This window comes from Prionailurus viverrinus, chromosome D3 (genome assembly GCF_022837055.1).
Source record: "Prionailurus viverrinus isolate Anna chromosome D3, UM_Priviv_1.0, whole genome shotgun sequence".
Taxonomy (NCBI): domain Eukaryota; kingdom Metazoa; phylum Chordata; class Mammalia; order Carnivora; family Felidae; genus Prionailurus; species Prionailurus viverrinus.
The window spans coordinates 46,173,927-46,191,947 of record NC_062572.1 but is presented as its reverse complement, the minus strand read 5'-3'; the positions used below and the strand labels follow the sequence as shown (position 1 = coordinate 46,191,947).

Here is an 18,021-nt window from a genome sequence, read left to right as displayed (position 1 = left end):
AAAATAAACAAAAGGGTGATACTCCATTACTCCGCATTTTAGAAAGGAGCCATCATACAACCAGCAGAGTGGGCGCACTTATAAGTGATGGGTCACACCCAATTCCATATTGATCTACCTATTCCCAGAAAAAAGCACATGTGCATTTCTCTGACTAAATCTGACTTCACCACAGCAAGCCTTTCTGAAAGAAAGAGGGTACCCACCCGGATCGGCCCAGGAAGCAGCCCGCCTCACATGGCCAGACATGCTGAGATAGCAGAGGGGTCGTCACCACCACAGGTCAGCAACAAGAAACATTAGCAAGATGTTTATGAGAGGCAGGCACTGGATCTATGAGCCCAAGGAGACAGACGCTCCCTGGGTGAGCTCCCAGGCCACATACATACTTGAAAGTAAGAATGGTCAACTGCCCATCACAGATGATAAATGAGTGGCTGAGACATTGGAAGGGAGCAGTAGGTCAAAAAAGGAACCACAGAGGGGAAAGGATTCCGGGGGTGGGCCACACACAGCCTGCAACGCTGGGGGCCAATATGGACGGACTTGCGAGCATTACCCTGCTTCAGCCGCCTACTGAGTGAGGTCACCTCTCCGAGCCTCCTCCTGGGGAAACTAGAAACGAGCCCTCACATCGCCCATCAAGTAGGGCTGTGACAATTCAATGTTTGCAAAAGCATCGGCATGGCGCCTTGCCATGGTAAGCATCAAGGGAAGCCATTATTACTGGTGAGGAAAGGGTATTCGGAAGGGGAGGCATGCAGGGCACATTCTCAAGCAAAGCCAGCTGAAACGGAAGGATTAAGCAAAAGGGGCAAGGGCACAATGTGGGAGAGGTAACCGAGAAGGCCTCATCTAAAACTCTCTATGCCTCAGGTTCCTCACCTTGAAAATGGAAGCTAAAAAAGACGCATCTGTATCCTGAGGTTATTGCAAGAACTCAATTCATTAAGATACATAAAGCCTTTACAACAGTATCTGACAACAGGAAAATGACAGAAGCAAACAGCACTATTAGTATTATTTTATTATTATTGTTAAGGAGCACAGACCTAATTTAATCTCCCCACCTTTGCCAGGTTGGGGAGACTTACCACCATCACTTGGTGGGAGCAAAGGTGGAACTCATTCAGAGCTAACTGAAAACCACCTCAACAATGACCATCTTTTTTTTTTTCAAATGCTTATTTTATTTTTGAGGAAGAACATGAGCCCAGGGGGCAGGTAGGGGGAGACAGAGGATCTGAAGCTGGCTCTGCGCTGACAGCATCTAGCCTAATGCGGGGCTCAAACTCACGAACCATGAGGTCATGACCTGAGCCAAAGTTGGACACTCAACTGACTGAGCCACCCAGGTGCCCCAGCAACGACCTTCTTCTAATTGTTACTGACAACTCTTCAGAGAACAAAACAAAACAAGGTGCTTCTTTAGCCCTTCAAAAGGCTCATGGGCCTTCTTCAAATAAACCACATTAAAGAAATCCTAATACCTTGAACATTATTCTTAACACCTGAGCAATAATCCTAATAGCTACCAACTGAAATACCTATTGTCTTCTTTGATCAGTCAAAAATGACTCCTACGTCAAAGGACAGGCAAATCCCAAATTACATGAGTGATGAGTACCTGAAAAACATCAGCTCATTTGAAATCAAAAGTGACATCTGACTTTCTCAGAAAAAAAAATGTGCTTGTGCCCAACAACTGAGACCCTTATTTGTAGATGGGGATACACTATTTCAACATGAAATACTGCAGTGCACAGCTTTTTTTTTGTATGTCAATCATACCTCAATAAAAAATAAAATGTTTATGGAGCACCTGGCTGGCTCAGTCGGTAATTTTTTTTTTAATGTTCATTTATTTTTGAGAGAGAGAGAGAGAGAGAGAGAGCGCGAGCTTGAGCGGTGGAGGAGCAGAGAGAGAGAGAGAGAGAGAGAGGAAGACACAGAATCAGAAGCTGGCTCCAGGCCCCGAGCTGTCAGCACAGAGCCCAACGCGGGGCTCGAACTCACAAACTGAGAGATCATGACCTGAGCTGAAGTCAGACACTTAACCCACTGAACCATCCAGGTGCTCCTAGAGCATGAGACTCTTGATCTCAGGGTCATGGGTTCAAGCCCCACATTGGGAGTAGGGCTTACTTAAATAAAAAAAATACAATAAAAATAAAATAAAAATTTTATGTAATGATACATAATGAGATCACATGATAAGATCTGATGAGACTCTGATAACCCCAGTCCCCTCATCCATGGCCGGTGCAGCTATATTCTGGTACATGCCTTAAGCAGAGCCATCAAGAACTTTATATCCTACTGAGCTCTGTAATTGCACTTCTGGAGATGTGTTTACAAGGAAAGAATTCAAAGGAAGGGAAAGGCTCCTCATGGGAAGACATTCATGGCACAGTTATTTACAACAGTGGGAATCACGTAAATAATCTAATACCGAATAATACGAGATGGTTTGGAAAAGCAAGGTCCATCCGCTCAGTGAACTATGATGCAATTATTAAAAATAAGATCATGTGGCAAAGTGGGAAAAATCCTATAATACAATGTTAAATGAAAAACAGAAGGATATAACTATGTCATCAGTAAAATTTATGCACAAGCGAAAGTATTTCAGGGGAATCCAAGAGAGGTAGGGCCAGGGGACCATCTATCAGCCATCTATACCTTCCTTTGAATATTTTAACTGAAAGGAGTAGTGCTGTCTAACTTTGGGGAAGGTTGAAGACATTAGCACCAGAAATATGATGCAAAAGCACTTGAGGGATGAGCCAGCCTGGAAAGAGTCATAAAGTAGCAGGGGAAAAAATAGAGAGGAACCAGAGAGGAGGAAGTAACAGAGAGAAAGGAGGGCCAGAAGGGCCATGTACCCCTGAAGTCACCTACCTCCATGCCACCTAGCATCGGTTGGAAGCTAGCCAGCCATGTACACGTGAAACATGGTTGCATGTAAGTTAAAACACCAAACACTCAAAACCAGTATTCTAACCATATAAGAAATCTAGAATTGGCACAACTCTCCTTTAGAAACCTGGCTTGTCACATCATTGTTCGTCTTGAGTGTCTTTTCCTCTTTAGTATATTCAAGAGCTACCTATCAAGATCAGTACAATTTGGGGGGAAAATCAGAGAAAACTTAAGACCCTACACCCAAGGACATGCACACAAAATTACAAGCATAAATTTCAATTGGCTAATGTTTTCCCACACGAGTTGAAACCTTGAAAGGACTTTAGTTCAGCAAAAGCAGGTATTTGACTCACCTACACCCATCTAACCCAGCCAGTGTTTCTGGACAGAGGCAGAGGGGAGCACCTCAGATTGCCCACAGCTGAACCATCCTTCCTCCTTCTGGTGGACAGTTCAGGCAGGCGGAGGTCCTGGCTCTTTCTCTGATCAAAGTACATTCTGAGGGTGGGGCCGAAATCTGTTCTGTGTTTCCATTCACAGCTTATCTGCCCTCCACCCTCCTACAGACAACTGAAAATGGAGGCACTTCCTGTTGAAAGAATGTGTTATCAGCACCAGACTCAGCCTGGGCTTAGCACTGAACCCAGGCCAGGCTAGGTAGGAGACCTGGCAGAGCAGCTGGGCTGGAAATCTCCCTCTTAAAGGAATAAATGACTTCAGGGACAACCAGGCTGCTGCAGCCAGGACACGGAAAATATCCACTAGCCTGTGAAGCAGACACAGCTCACCTGTAGGTCACATGGACGTTTTTCTTTTCCTGTGAGAATAATTTTCGGACATATATCTGAAAAGTCAAGGATTTCTGATCTGATAAACTCGTAGAGTCAGTGGCCAGCAGTATCTGGCTCACAGTGGGCTCACCCACCCTGTCAGTTCTCTTTCTCGGCCTCTACTTCACACACACCCTTACAGGCAGGCCCAGAGACCCCTCCTAAGGCAGCGTCGGCTGGGCAACCCATCAGAGCTAAGGAAACCCTTACAGAACACAGCCACCCCACAGAAGAATAACACAGGTCCTCTAGCTTATGAATTATAAACATAAATTTTATTTTTGAGGAAGGAAACCAAAGAGGAGTCAACTGGGGTGTGTTTAGTCCTCCATGCCATAATCTCTCTCGATGGAGCCTTGATCTGAAGAAACAAAACACTGCACCCCAGGCAGGTTGAGGGTGAGTGTGTGATCATTCCCAGAGCATGAGACTTTGATGATGATCACACTGCCTCTTTAACTCGAACTCAGACTGTCGGCTTCCATGGCCTCTGATCTGTCCTTCCTACACATCTAAGTAAGCTTGTGGTTACGGCTTTTTCTTGTGTGAGGGGAAGCCAGCCATCCCTCACTGCCAACGCTCTCTTCTCTGCTTTTGTAACCTCTAGGTTAGGCTCTTGCAGTGCTTTATAGCGGCCTGCCTCAAGTTAAAAAAAAAAAAAAAAAAACTAATCCCAACAAAGGAGAAACACTTTCAGATAAATCTTAACTTCCACCCTAAAAACTACACTCATTGCAGTTTGGATGGAGGTCATAGGACCAGACACAAAAGTGACTCACTAATAGTTTAGGAAGTGGCACAAGATACAGAAACACAAGAGTTCTGTCTCCATCAGGACCCGTGAAACCCGTCTCCAGTAACAACTCAAAGCAAGAGAACATAGCGCCTTCTCTCACAAGCAGGGAGAGTCATGATCACTGCAGCCAATGACCTAACTCAGTTTTTAGCAAAATATTTTACTTATTTCCTTGTAATTTAACAAGCAAGTTCTTTAATGGAGAACTCACTGGCTGTCCCCTTGGGCCCTCACGCCCCTTCTGGGCCTGAGTAGCCCAGGTTATATCCAGACCCGAGGACGCTGCCCTTTCCAAGTAGGTAAAGACAATTCTATACAATCTAACCTGGGCAAAGGATTCCATTGTTTCATGCATCTATGCACCCATACCAGGTTTGTCACGGTGATGAAAGGCACGCCCAGTGTTTATGAGTGCCCTGGGACTATCAGTAAAATGTTAACATACAAACATAAATGACGGGGGCTGGGGTGCCCCACAACTTGAAGTCACCAGCATTCTAAAGAAAAAGTCTATCTTCTAAAATGAATCAAAATGGATGACTCTATTCTAGTTGTCAAATTAGGTGGCAAAGGATCCTGCGGAAAGATTTAAAACCTGGTAAATTATGATCTTTTATTAAAAAAAAAAAACAACAACTGGTTTTTCAGATTGGATGAGTATCCTCATCTCCCCATTTCAATCAGAAAAAGCAGACCATGGTCTGAGAACCAAGCAGCATTTACCAGAAAGCGTTATGAAAGTACTGTCACAAGGAATGAAAAATTGTGGCGATCAGAATAAAATTATTTAAAATGTAGTTACTTTGTTAACACAATAGCTCTAGATCTCTTAAAGGAAAGTAAGGATTTATTTCTAATGCCTTGGGATAAAAAAAAATGCCATGCAAATAAAGCACATCACTATTAACTTCCAAGATTATATTTAAATAATACTGTTCTCCTTGAGCTTCAAAGAGGTCTGCAGGCATCTCCCACTTATGCTACACAATGCTCTTAAGGACCAGATGGTAGGAATTACTTTTCCCTTTTAGTAGGAGGAAAACAGAGGCTTTACAAAACCTTGGCAGCTTTACTACAGTCACACATAGGGCTGGAGCTAGTGCCTGGATGCCTGAATCGATTTCCTTCCAGCTGCTACTCCGTGAACCCCAGACTAAACTGCAGACCATACTAAGGCTACACCATGAATCAAGCAAATAAGCTTAATCAGAGCTTTAAATTAAAAGTGTCTGTGCTTAATAAGATAAAAATATGATTCTGGCACGTGTGCTCTGGTGAAACCAGGCCATGCTAACAACACCTAAAACTGCAGCACAGCAAGTAAACAGGCATTTGAACATCCTCAGATACTGACTTGAAACTCTTTACTCACAGGACTGCAACAGTACACTGAGATCAATACCTGTCGTTTATTTGTTCAAATCTTTCTTAAAATCTGAAGTCAATAAAATACTCTGTGCTCAGTCCCACAGATCCCAAGTGCTGGGTCTGGTGCGATAGGTAGCTGAATTATGAATTATCACATATGCCAACGCCTGTCTTTGTAGATGCTTTTTAAAGTTATTAAAATTTCAGAAAAAATTAACAGGTAGATCTCAACATGAACAAAGCAAACAGACTGTATTCGGTTCATATCCATTAGATCTTCATATCGCTAGTAACCCTTTTGGCAGACGCCCATGAAACGCATAATAAATTACTTTTGTTCCAGTAAAGGAATTCATTTTCTTCGAAGATTCATTTAGCAATAACATTTCAGAGCATTCTAAGCCAGATTTCTTAAATTTGGGCATGTTTTCCCGTAACATTATTTCATGTTTTGTGACAATTTGTATATTCTTACAGAGGCCCGGGTTGGGGGGTGGGGGCGCAACTGCAAATAATTTGTAATCTACAGAGAAACTCTGTGTTCTGAAATGAAGCCTTCTAACCTGAGGCTGTATGAGAAGGTGTGTGACATTCTCCCCACACTTATGCTCTACCTAGTATTCTGGCTTTCAGGTTGTGATGATGAGTCACTTATTCAATAAACCACAGTCCTGTGATAAATTGGGTGGACAAATATATCATAAACTATTTAAAGAACGATACAGTTGTGCTGTTTCCTAATATACAGATAAAGGCATTGGATATTAATGTAGCGCAATGCATTTTTAAGGACTCCTCACCATCCTCCCCATAACACACAGACCTGTGCGCATACACACACGTACACACAACACAGAAAGAGGGAAGTCTGGAAGAGGCCTTGAGATCAAAATGAAAGTATGTAAACCCCACACGCTTACGTGTTCCTTGCCAGCTTGGCGTGTGACTTTCACAGTGAAGGCCGGTGTGGTCAGACAGGAACGTGAGTTATTAGAAGGAACTGAAAGAAGAAAGGGAGCCTGGCACATAGGGAGCATGAAGATAAAATGCCAATAAAATATTTACGTTCATGGCTTGTAGCAAGAGGCAAGTAGGATGTTAATAACTGTGATGATTGGTCAGCTCCCTGGGAGTGGTAGCAGGCCGGAGACCTCGGTTCCAGTCCCAGCTTCCATACTGGCTGGTTTTGTGACCTTATGGAGTCACTGCGGATTCTGGTTTGTAAATGAGGCAATAATGACACCTAACTGCAAGACTCTCACAGACCCTTGTGGGAGATTAATGGCTTTTCAACTCTGTTTTTATTCATTTAGAAAAGAGTATCGTAGACTATAAACTCTGAGGGAAATGGACACTTGCCTATTAAATGCTTTTCAATGATTTCATAAAAACTAACTAAAGGCAGTTGGAACATTCTTAAAAGTTCCACCTAACTTGGCACTCACTGTGTATCAGATTGAAATCACACCCTTAGAAGGATGTTATTATTGCAACCTTGTGTTTGATACTTTTAAGAGAGCTTTTTATAATCACATTAGGGACATCAACCACAGTAAATTTCACTGCCTGTTATCCTTTTATTACCCAATTGACATAGTCTTAGTACCATAATATACTTTATTTAGAAGTATGATATTGACAAGAAGATTTGTATAATGTGCCTTATGTATTTGGTCGCAAGCAAATCACTTCTCTGGCACCGTTTTCCCATCCGTTTCGGCAGGATGATTTCTGACGCTCAAACTACTAATGAAAATTGGTCAGATTTCTTTAAGAAAATATTATTTTTTCTCTCTGAAGATTTCAATATTGCATAATATCACATATTAATCTAGTATGCCATAATGATAACACTGATGGCCAGACCCGGGTCCAAATCCAAGCCCTGCCTCTTAACATATACACAACCTTGGGCTTGTTACTTTGTTCCGAGTCTCACTCCCCCCTTCACAAACCGAAAATGGAGATAAAACAACATACGTAGAGTGATAATTATGAAAGAGAAAAGGTACCTAAAACACCTGACATGTACAAGTACTTAGAAGCAGACTTCTGCTTTGCTATGTCCAGTATCTCATAAATGATGAAGAATGGAAAAAGGAGAGATTTCTCAGCAGCAAGAGTACAATGATAAAATGCAAGGCTAACACTAATACCCAACTCTCCTGCAACCTAAGGACACCTGTAAAATATTCAGCTTAAGAGATGAGCAGTAGGGGCACCTGGGTGGCTCAGTTGGTCAAGCGTCCAACTCGGGCTCAGGTCATGATCAGTTCAGGTGTTCGAGCCCTGTGTCCAGCTCTGTGCTGATAGCTCAGAGCCTGGAGCCTGCTTCAGATTCTGTGTCTCCCAATCTCTCTGCTCGTGCTCTCTCTCTCTCTCTCTCTCAAAAATAATTTAAAAAAAAAAAAAAAAAAAAGGCGAACAGTAATTTTTTGTCATGCTCCAGGAGCCTCCTGAACCAGAACTGCTCTGCAGAGTCCAATTCTTCTGAAGGAAAGCAACTCTTACCGTTTTTGTAAGTCCTTCACGAATGTACCTTTCAGCTACTTAACTATTGTAGGAATAGTTAATAATGCAGGATCTATTATTTTATGACCAATCCTAATGCCATAGTAAATCCAGTGTGAATAATTACTTGGACAAAAAGACAGTGGAGTATAAATTTGCTAATAAAGAAGCTGTGATTAAAGTGGTGTTTTCCGATTTGCAGCATAGGATGCGAATATCAATACACAAAATCTACAAAAAGATTTTTAAACATTAACCACTAACCTACAAAGTACATAACCTTTCTCCAGAATGCCTTAAAGATGTTAACTGTTGTCTTAAATTGTTCTTCAGAAGAACATCCAGATATCCTAACAAGTGTCAGTCCCTAAATCACTGCTGTAGCCACAAGCACTATGAGGGCACATTAACTCTTCCAAACCACTTGTAGCCCAACATTTAGCACCATGCAGCTCAGAAGTACTTCTGACAAGGTTGTTTATTACCAAGGAGTGACTGCAGTCGGGAAACAGGTCTAGCTAGGCACCTAGCATCCCAGAAGAATAAATGAGGCAGGAATGAAGACACCTATCTCACATCGAGAAAATGACCAAACACAAAGTAAGGCCCACCCTCAAAAACACAGAACCAGCCAGCATCAAATCTGAGATGAGGTCCTTGCCTCAGTCTAAGGAGGTGTGCCTCTCATCGTGGAAGCTGTCTACTACCAGCAACAAACCACAGAGGTGAGGAAACATTTCCTATCCCCAAGACACCATGCCTAACATGTCTCCATTCAGAGGAAGATTCACCCGGCAACCACCACAAACCGTCTTGCCCTGAGAAGCCCTGGAGACAGAGAAACTAAACCCCAGGCCTACATCGCATGCCATGAGACCAGAGCACATCACTAGCTCCAAGGGAGGGTTTTTCTAATTACGAAAGGAAACCCTACTTGTAAAACGTACAAGCGGGAGCATGCTAGCATTTGTTTACATCAATTATCAAAATACGCCATTAAGAATGCTTTAATTGTTGGACTCCAGCAGTCCAGAAAAAGAAACACATTTGTCACTAAAGCTGGGTGCTAGACCAAGTCCATCATTTAGAAATGAAGGTACTTGGTGCCCTACTATTGATTTGAGCCAGTTTTCAAAGTGTACTTGCACTCAATTCACCGGCCCCATCTCCTGCCTTTGGCTCCACACCCTACACTCTGTGACACTGGCCACTGAAACTATGTCCTTGAAGTACCTCAGATACCATGCTCTTCCTTCTGGAAAGCTCCATCCCAGGGTTTCCCCTGCAAAAATCCTACCCAACTAATTCAAAAGTACTCTGTGAAGCCATTTCCAACTCTGAGGTTGAATCAACAGCTCCCTCCTTTTGACTCCTACATACTCTACTGTATCGTTCCTTTAACGCACTTCCACATCTAACCAGAAGTGAGATCTGTCTACACCTGCTGCCCACCACTACCACCACATTCTAAACAATCTGAGGTCAGATACCTTATTTTACTCCATTGTGAACAGGGCCTCCCGTAGCACAATACTATTTAAATGGAGTAATGACCATAAAGCAAGGATTAGTGAGATATAGCTCATCTCCATTTATTCCAACATTACAGAATTTATGAGGACTTCAACATTTGCAGTTTTAATATAAACTTAAGTAAAAAGTTTTTTTTTTTATTTTTTTTTTCAACGTTTATTTATTTTTGGGACAGAGAGAGACAGAGCATGAACGGGGGAGGGGCAGAGAGAGGGAGACACAGAATCGGAAACAGGCTCCAGGCTCTGAGCCATCAGCCCAGAGCCTGACGCCAGGCTCAAACCCACGGACCGCGAGCTCGTGACCTGGCTGAAGTCGGATGCTTAACCGACCGCGCCACCCAGGCGCCCCAAGTAAAAAGTTTTTAAAGTTTTAATATAAACTTAAGTAGTTTTTAATTTTTTTCAGTAATTAGTTACAGAACTACCTCTAGGCAGGCAAATATGTTCGGTGATTTCTTATTCCCAGACATTAAGTCTTATTGCTGATTTCAACCCCAAATTAACCCTTCCTGTACCAAAGGAAAGTAAGAGAAATACTTTTGACCTATAAAATTTGAGGATAAAGAGATAAAGCTTATATATGTACATAATAAATATATATTACATATATAATATATATACCTATTACACATACACATCATATAGGTTTTACATATACGTAAAGTGTTCTCTAGTTTTGCTAATTTTCAGCTACAAGTCTTAGAGGAATAAGAATATTTTATACTTATTAAATTTTACTTGGGAATTGCTAAAATAGAACATGTTCCCCTATTTCCCTCCTAAATAATAAAAAACAAAACTATAAAATGTAATTTAGTCAATAAATGGAATTCAATGAAAGATTTAAATATTCTCACAATCCAGAGAACGTATATATATATGCCAAAGAAAATCTGTTATCTATTTAAGTTAACTAAATACATATTTTTCAGTAAACCTACAGGTGTAAGAAAATTTTAGCATGAAAGACTTTTCTTGGAAAATGTATCTTTAAGTTCAAAGGGCACAAAAATCAAGTTAACACATTTCTTAACACAAGAATTCCAAAGGAACAAACAAGACAGGGGCTATTTTATTATTTTATTTTTTAAATATTTACTTTTGAGAAAGAGTGAGAGAGAGAGAGAGACAGAGCAAGAGCGGCGGAAGGGAGACACAGAATCCAAAGCTGGCTCCAGGCTCCGAGCTGTCAGCACGAAGCCCCACGCGGGACTTGAACTTACAAACTGGGAGATCATGATCTGAGCTGAAGTCAGACACTTAACCCACTGAGCCACCCAGGGGCCCTGTGGGCAAGGGCTAACATATACACCTCTAACATATAACCCACCTCTAACATATACACACCACACATACAAAACCTACAACAAAGAGAAACTGAGTCATAATAAGGTAGCTGGGTCAATGACCTGATGACCATCAGAAGGAATGTCTCCTTTTACAAGAGATCTAGTTAAAACACAAATTAGCAACAAGTATATAAAATGCTAAGACATTGCAGCTTTACGACAAATAAGGAAAGAAATGAGGCTTCAGAGCACCGCAAAAATGATTTCTGTGGCACTTAGACACTTATCAAGGAAGAATGCCAAATGCTGCGTGCTAGGAATCCTGCCCACTCCTTCACTGCTGTTGGGGAGGGAACCCTGGAGCTTTTGCTCACAGCAGCAGCTTCCCTCTCTCCAGAATATTCAGCTCCTGCTGGGCTAGCTCAGAAACCAGCCACAGACACCTGGTGTCCCCACATGAACATGCCTACATGTAGGACAGGGTAGGAACATCAGGATTTAAGAGGAGCCTGTTAGGGGCGCCTGGGTGGCTCAGTTGGTTAAGTGTTCGGACTCTTGATTTCAGCTCAGGTCATGATCTCACACTTTGTGAGTTCAAGCCTTGCATTTGGCTCCTCTGCCCTGACAGCGAGAAGTCTGCATGGGATTCTCTCTCTCCCACCTCTCTCTGCCCCTCCCCTGCTTGTGCAAGCTCTCTCTCTCTCAAAATAAATAAGTAAACTTAAAAAAAAAAAAAACACACTTTAAAAAAATAAATAAAAGAAGCCTGCTGGGAATGCGTACTGATCATGTCCTACACTTTCCCAGGGGGGAATTAAAAGGAACAGCAGGTTTGACGTGGATCTTTGCAACAAACATTCTGACTTCCTTGCTGTTACAATCATTAAGATGGACAAGCAGTTATGTCACCACTTACATCTCAGGTGGCCCCCAGTTCCTGCCTTCCACCGGGAGTATGCCTAAGATTGCCCTTTGTTTTGTAGCTCCGTTGTCCCAATTAAAGTGAAATAACCCTGAACTACTAACTTCCGCCACTTGTGAGCCACAGGGGCCACTGGAGATCAGTGGGACGGACCCATCATCAAAGGAGCCCACCAGGGTGCCGTGTGCTAGTACCAGGCACAGCCCTGCTTTGCACCGGTAACATTTCCCTCACCTGTGGCACTTCCCCAACTCCTAGAAGCATCCAGTCACGACACCGGCTCCCTCCAACATCACAAACTGTGACCAAAATGGGAAAAGGACACATCTTGTCAGCGCAGCCACCTTTCACAAATGCTTTGGCCAGCTGCTCACAGACGGCGCCCCCAGCGTGGTCCTCCTCACAGCTCTCCCAGCCCCTGGCCGGCCGCACACACCCAGGGAAGGCTCTGAAGGTTCTAAGGGGCCACTGAGTACACACAGCGGCACTCCTCAGCAGTAACCTGGCAAGACCATTCAGGTCTACCACAATTATTCCTGGAGAGGGACAGTTTCCAAAGGCAGCCAGCAGATTGCCTTCTGTGCGGTAGGCCTGGTTCCCCACAACAGCCACGTCAGGTAGGGGCTGCTGGAGACATCTGTGATGGACTAACCTTCGAGAGAACCCCGAAAGCCCGGGTGCCTGTGGAGCCCAGGCGGGGGAAGGGTGGGAGGTGAGTCCCTACAGAGGGAAGGGAGGAGGGCAAGCAAGCTGTAGCCCTGGCCGTGAGGAAAGGTGTCACAGAGGCTTTGAGGCTGCTTGGGCTCTGCAAGCTGCCCCCCCTGGTCAGGTCCGCAGCTCGCACAGCCCGGCTCCCGTGGAGGCTGCACAGGCTAAGGGAATGCTGGGGGCTTGCTGCACGAGACTTTGCACGGAACTGCTCTCAAACTCCACCAACCTCCACAATCCTTACTGCTCTGCCTCCTGGCCTCTAGCAGGGAATGGAGCGTTCCTCCAAAGGGCACTGACTGGCAAGCCACCTCCAGCATGCTGAGTCCCAGGTGAGAGATGCCCACTGAAGCACCCAGAGCTCAGCAGCAGAGCTCCCGAGGTCCCTCTTCCAGGCAGGCCAGAGCCGCAGCCCGTCACTGACTTCCCATGGCTCCTCCCCTGGAGGACAACTGATCAGACTTGCAAATGGTCCCTTCTGGTCAAAACCACGAGAGCAAAACAAACCCCACTCACTGTGGTTCCAAGCCCCCAAAGCCCGACGAGGGGCAAACACCTGTATTTCTGTGCCATTTACCACTCACATTTGGCTTTTTCCATGCTTAAGCTCACCTTAACAAACAAAAGTGACCCGAAGCTGGCAGCGAGCTTCATTTCAGCTGGGAGAGACTGACATCACACTGAAGCCGAAAACCTGGCTGCTACCCTAGTGCTTTCAAAAAACGGTTCATCGTTTTGCCCTATGTAGGTAGCTACTACTACATAAGTGTGGCCAAGGACTTAGGGTGTAATAAAGAACATTCTTAAATAATCTTTATCTTTCCATTTCCACACAGGTAAATGTTCTGTTTACCAGTTTGGACCCTTAAAATTACACCTAACCCTTCTGTTAAAGAAAAAAAAAATCATACACCAGAGTCCACTTTCATAAAGGCTAGAAACGTTCTTTAACATCTATCTATAACAAACAAAAAACAATGGAAAGGCTTTTTGCCTTGTGAAACTCAACAGACTTCTTGTGTGATTAAAGCAAAAAGCAAAAGCCCAACAGAACTTGGGATGGAGGACGAGAAATATCAAATATAATTTTAAGCAGCCTAAAAAACTTCTTTGACGTTTCATTTTTGCTTATTAAACCATTCGAAATATGACGAAGAGAAAACAGCTCTACGGTTCCCAAACCCCGGTCAGAAGACACCTCGAGGGCAACAGTTTCAATTTCACCTGGGGCGCTCGCTCAAAAACACAACTTTCCAAGCCCCACCCCCAGAGACTCTGACTCAGAAAATCCAGGGTGGGGCCCAGGAATCTGTAGCATTTCAAAGGACCCCAAACAGGGCAAAGCTAAATGTGAAAAACAATTACTAAGTAAACAGGGATTTTAATGCTCGTGTTTTGACTTAAACTAGTCTCGGTGTAATCCTTAAAATCACCGAGGCACGCTCACTGCCACAGTCCTGCAGCCCAGACCTCACCCGCTGTGGTCTAGGGTGAGGCCTGGTCATTTTTAAAGAGCATTCTGGGTAAATGTGGGAAACACTCAGTAAATGTGGGAAACACTAGGTGCTCGGCAGTTGAAAAAAACGGAGTTTCCGGTCACAGCTTTACAGAAACTGTGATCTTCACGAAGACCCTTGCATCTCTACCCTCAAGAGCAGTAATTACAACCAGAATTGCTCCCTGGCTTGCTGCAAGGCTGAAATGAGCCTGGGTGCCATGAAGGTGAGTTAGAAGAAGGCAAGGCAGGAGGGCAGTGGATAAAGGAAGCTCGGTGAATATAGCAGCACAGCACAAACTGTGATGAACTTTTCTTGGCGTAAATGATTTTATTAAAAAAGAAAAGCGGGGGGAGGAAGAGAAGAGAGAAGGGAAAAAAGATGGGAGTCTCTCTGTGATAAGCAAAAGCAATTTAAGTGCCATGGGCACTGAGATCTATAAAACCTCTGACTCCTAGTTCTCCTGGTCTACGTTAGAAATACATATATATGGCAGCTCAGATAGAAACCTGCAACTAAAACTCTGGAAAGCACTTCAAAACTTCTTGCTTTTACTTGGGTTAATTTAACCATAAAAAATGATATAGATCTTAATTAAGAGGTTTGTAAAGTACTTACGTTTGTCATTCTGTTGACATTCAAATGTAATCTCCTCTAAAAACTATTCTTAGGTATCAGCTAACTAAACCGAACTGTTGGTTTAGATTATTGTACTACCAGATAAGATAAAATTTGAGATAATAGACTAGAGAGCAAGCGCAACCCCCTAGCTTAGAATGAGTCTACATACTGCTTTAACACTTACCCCTGAGGATGTCGGTTGTGTTGTAGGGGAAGTGTTTTTGCTGCAGTCATCTGAGTTAGAAGAGGTGGAAGTTGGAGTCATAGGAACAGAATTATTGCTACTACCTGCAAATCAAAATTAACCTCATAAACACACACATACTCTACTGTTCAAGTTAGCAGATGCTTTACAATCAAATAGCATTTTACTGTAGTTACCAGAGCAAGCTTTTGACTTATTTATGTTCTTAGGTTTTCTTTTCCTGGTTTGAATTCCCTCTTTTTTCATAGCAAGCGGTCGAGGCACCTAAAAAAAAATGTTCATATAGGCCTTAGGTTTAACATTATATGGAAGAAAACACAACTTTTAACTAAAGACTCAACATTGGTACTGAAAGCCCTCATTTATAAAAGAAGCTGGCATGAATTTCAGTCCAATTTTGATACATGCGCAACAGATTCCAACCTGGACAAAGGCTACACTCTCCCGATCAAATGCAGATTCCTTCAGAGAGAATGGGGTTATTTGCCAGGGAAAATTTATTCCCTCAACTCACTGTTTATTGTTTTAAACAGCTTCAATTACAGAGTAAAACCAAGAAGTACATATTTTTATTTCAAAGAGATCATGTGTTCTCTCTCTCCTACACATACAAGGTTAATTTCCTTTTTAAGATTAATGTGTTTATAATATTTTGTGCTATGCTTAAAATGAGTAACAGAATGTTGCTAACTATAACTACCAAATATATTATTGTTCCTTTGCATAAAAGTACTTGCTGCATTCCCCAAATGTCAAAGATATAGTTATTGTGCATTTCTAGTTGGTTCCATGCCTTTTTTTCCTTTGAATATACAGTTTTTTAAAAAGGTTACTACCATGTTGTCGACTCTAAAATGCACATTTTTCACATTTTAGTATTTCTAAAATTGGGATGTCTTACAATGGATGTGTGTGACAGTTCAATTGGCAGTATTTTTTGTTTCTTACTAGTATATGAGATAATAGTTTATATTATAATTAATAACATCCTAAATTCAAAAACATGTACATAGGAAATCAGATTTTTCACTTTCATCCCCTCTCCTTGGCTGATTTTTTTCTTGACTAAAACCATGTACAAATAAGACCCTAAACACGTATACACATGAGCAGAATACGCGGCATACCCCATGGAGCTTCATGTAGAGTCCACAAGCATTGCACACAGGTTCGCCTTCAGCATTTCTGCGCCACAAAGTGGTGGTTGTGGTGTGGCAGTTGGCACAGGACAATCCAAGCCGCCGGGAGGAAGGCTAAAAAGTAGCACAAGACAGTAAGTGCACAGATATAAGTGATTTTATGTATATGCTATGTACATCCATGCAGCATGTCCCTGTCATCAACAAGCATGTACTTTATTATAAATCAAAGGTCCCTTGGGAAAAGAATTTGAAGGGTAATTAGATTGACCTTTCTGGACCAAGAAACTGGAGTTTCAGGTGCAGTGCTCCATCCCACGTGTGTGTTTGGTTTGCTCCAGCATATTAGCGTAGATGATAGAATAACCAGAACGAAGTCACAATGTTGGCCAATAACTGTGCTCACTGTTGTCAGAGGTCTGAGATAGAAGTCATGAAATGCAATCACAAATCACAAATACCTGCCAGTGTTCTTAAGTGGCTTTGTGCAGTCTCCACTTCACCTGGAAACTAGAGATAACCACGTCTATTTCTCAGATAAATCCAGAGAAATAACCCAAAAACTTTAGAAGGGCCTATATATGTTATACTGATAGGAACGGATCTTGGAAAGTGTACAATATTTTTATAAAGAAATATATTTTAATACATGTCTTATAATTATCACGGTTGACTGCTGAGCTTTTATATTATTCATTTTACAAAGGATAAGCAAATTTGATGGCATTGTTTTGATGCTGGCATTACCTTACATACAGTGATAGGGATATATTTTCCTCACCCTATCGGTACAACACCCAACTTTTGTTCATACAAAGGATTAAGTGGTATTATCAGAAAGGGCACTGTCATTCTGATTTCCATGTTCCCTTTATGCCTATAATATCTTTAAAGGGAATTCATCTCGTCTAAATTATTATGTGTAAGTTATAAAGAGATTATTTAAGCTAGTAAAAGTTACTCTCCAAAATGCCAAAATCTAAATTTGTTATTGAATTACCTAGAGAGGCAACTAAAAAACAGTGCCGTGACTTCAGTAAACAAGCTGTGAGGACAAATCCAAGGACCAAAATAAGTTGAAAGTTAACAGAATTTGGGAAGTTAGCTACATAGATTAATTTCACAAAGGAATAGTTTTAAAGAATGTGTAACAAAAACATGAATTGAGGGTGTACTGAATATTCAGATGAAAGGACAGATTTTTCAAATCCTTTGCTGGCAAATTTAAAAAATAAAACTGAATTTTCCATTTACAATTCACATCCTATTGTATCACTTTCACATTATTCTTTATAGACAAGTCATAAAAACAGAGAGACACTGGTAGTAAGCCTCTTAGCGCTACAACATTTTTAAGAAGTCAGTGTTAAGAAAAAATAGATTTGACTTTTGGTTGAAGTGAATATGCTTGGCTGACAGGCAAACTATTTGGGGAATTGCTTTGCTAAAACAATAAAAACACAGAAAATCTTACGCATCGGGGTTTTTTTTTCTTTTTTCTTTTATGGTTAAAATAAAATAATTTCCTAGGAGAGCACTGCTTTCTCTGTGTAAATGTGAAATCATTAAACAAAGGACAAGAAGGTTCATTTTATAAACAGGTCATTTATGACAGTTTCCAGTGGAATTTGAAGCCAACGTGAAGTAAACTTGTTATCAGAATTTGCCATTATAAC

At 42.1% G+C, this 18,021-nt stretch overlaps 1 protein-coding gene across 1 annotated transcript in view; it reads right to left on the bottom strand.

Annotated features, from left to right (window-relative positions):
* GATA6 (GATA binding protein 6) overlaps window positions 1-18,021 on the bottom strand; it is a 32,309-nt gene that overhangs the window by 4,728 nt on the left and 9,560 nt on the right. Inside the window, exons 4-6 of the mRNA XM_047828637.1 lie at window positions 16,334-16,459; window positions 15,383-15,470; window positions 15,186-15,289 (exon numbers count right to left, since the gene is read on the bottom strand). Of these exons, the coding sequence (XP_047684593.1) occupies window positions 15,186-15,289; window positions 15,383-15,470; window positions 16,334-16,459 (318 nt within the window). The remainder of the gene's footprint in view (window positions 1-15,185; window positions 15,290-15,382; window positions 15,471-16,333; window positions 16,460-18,021) is intronic.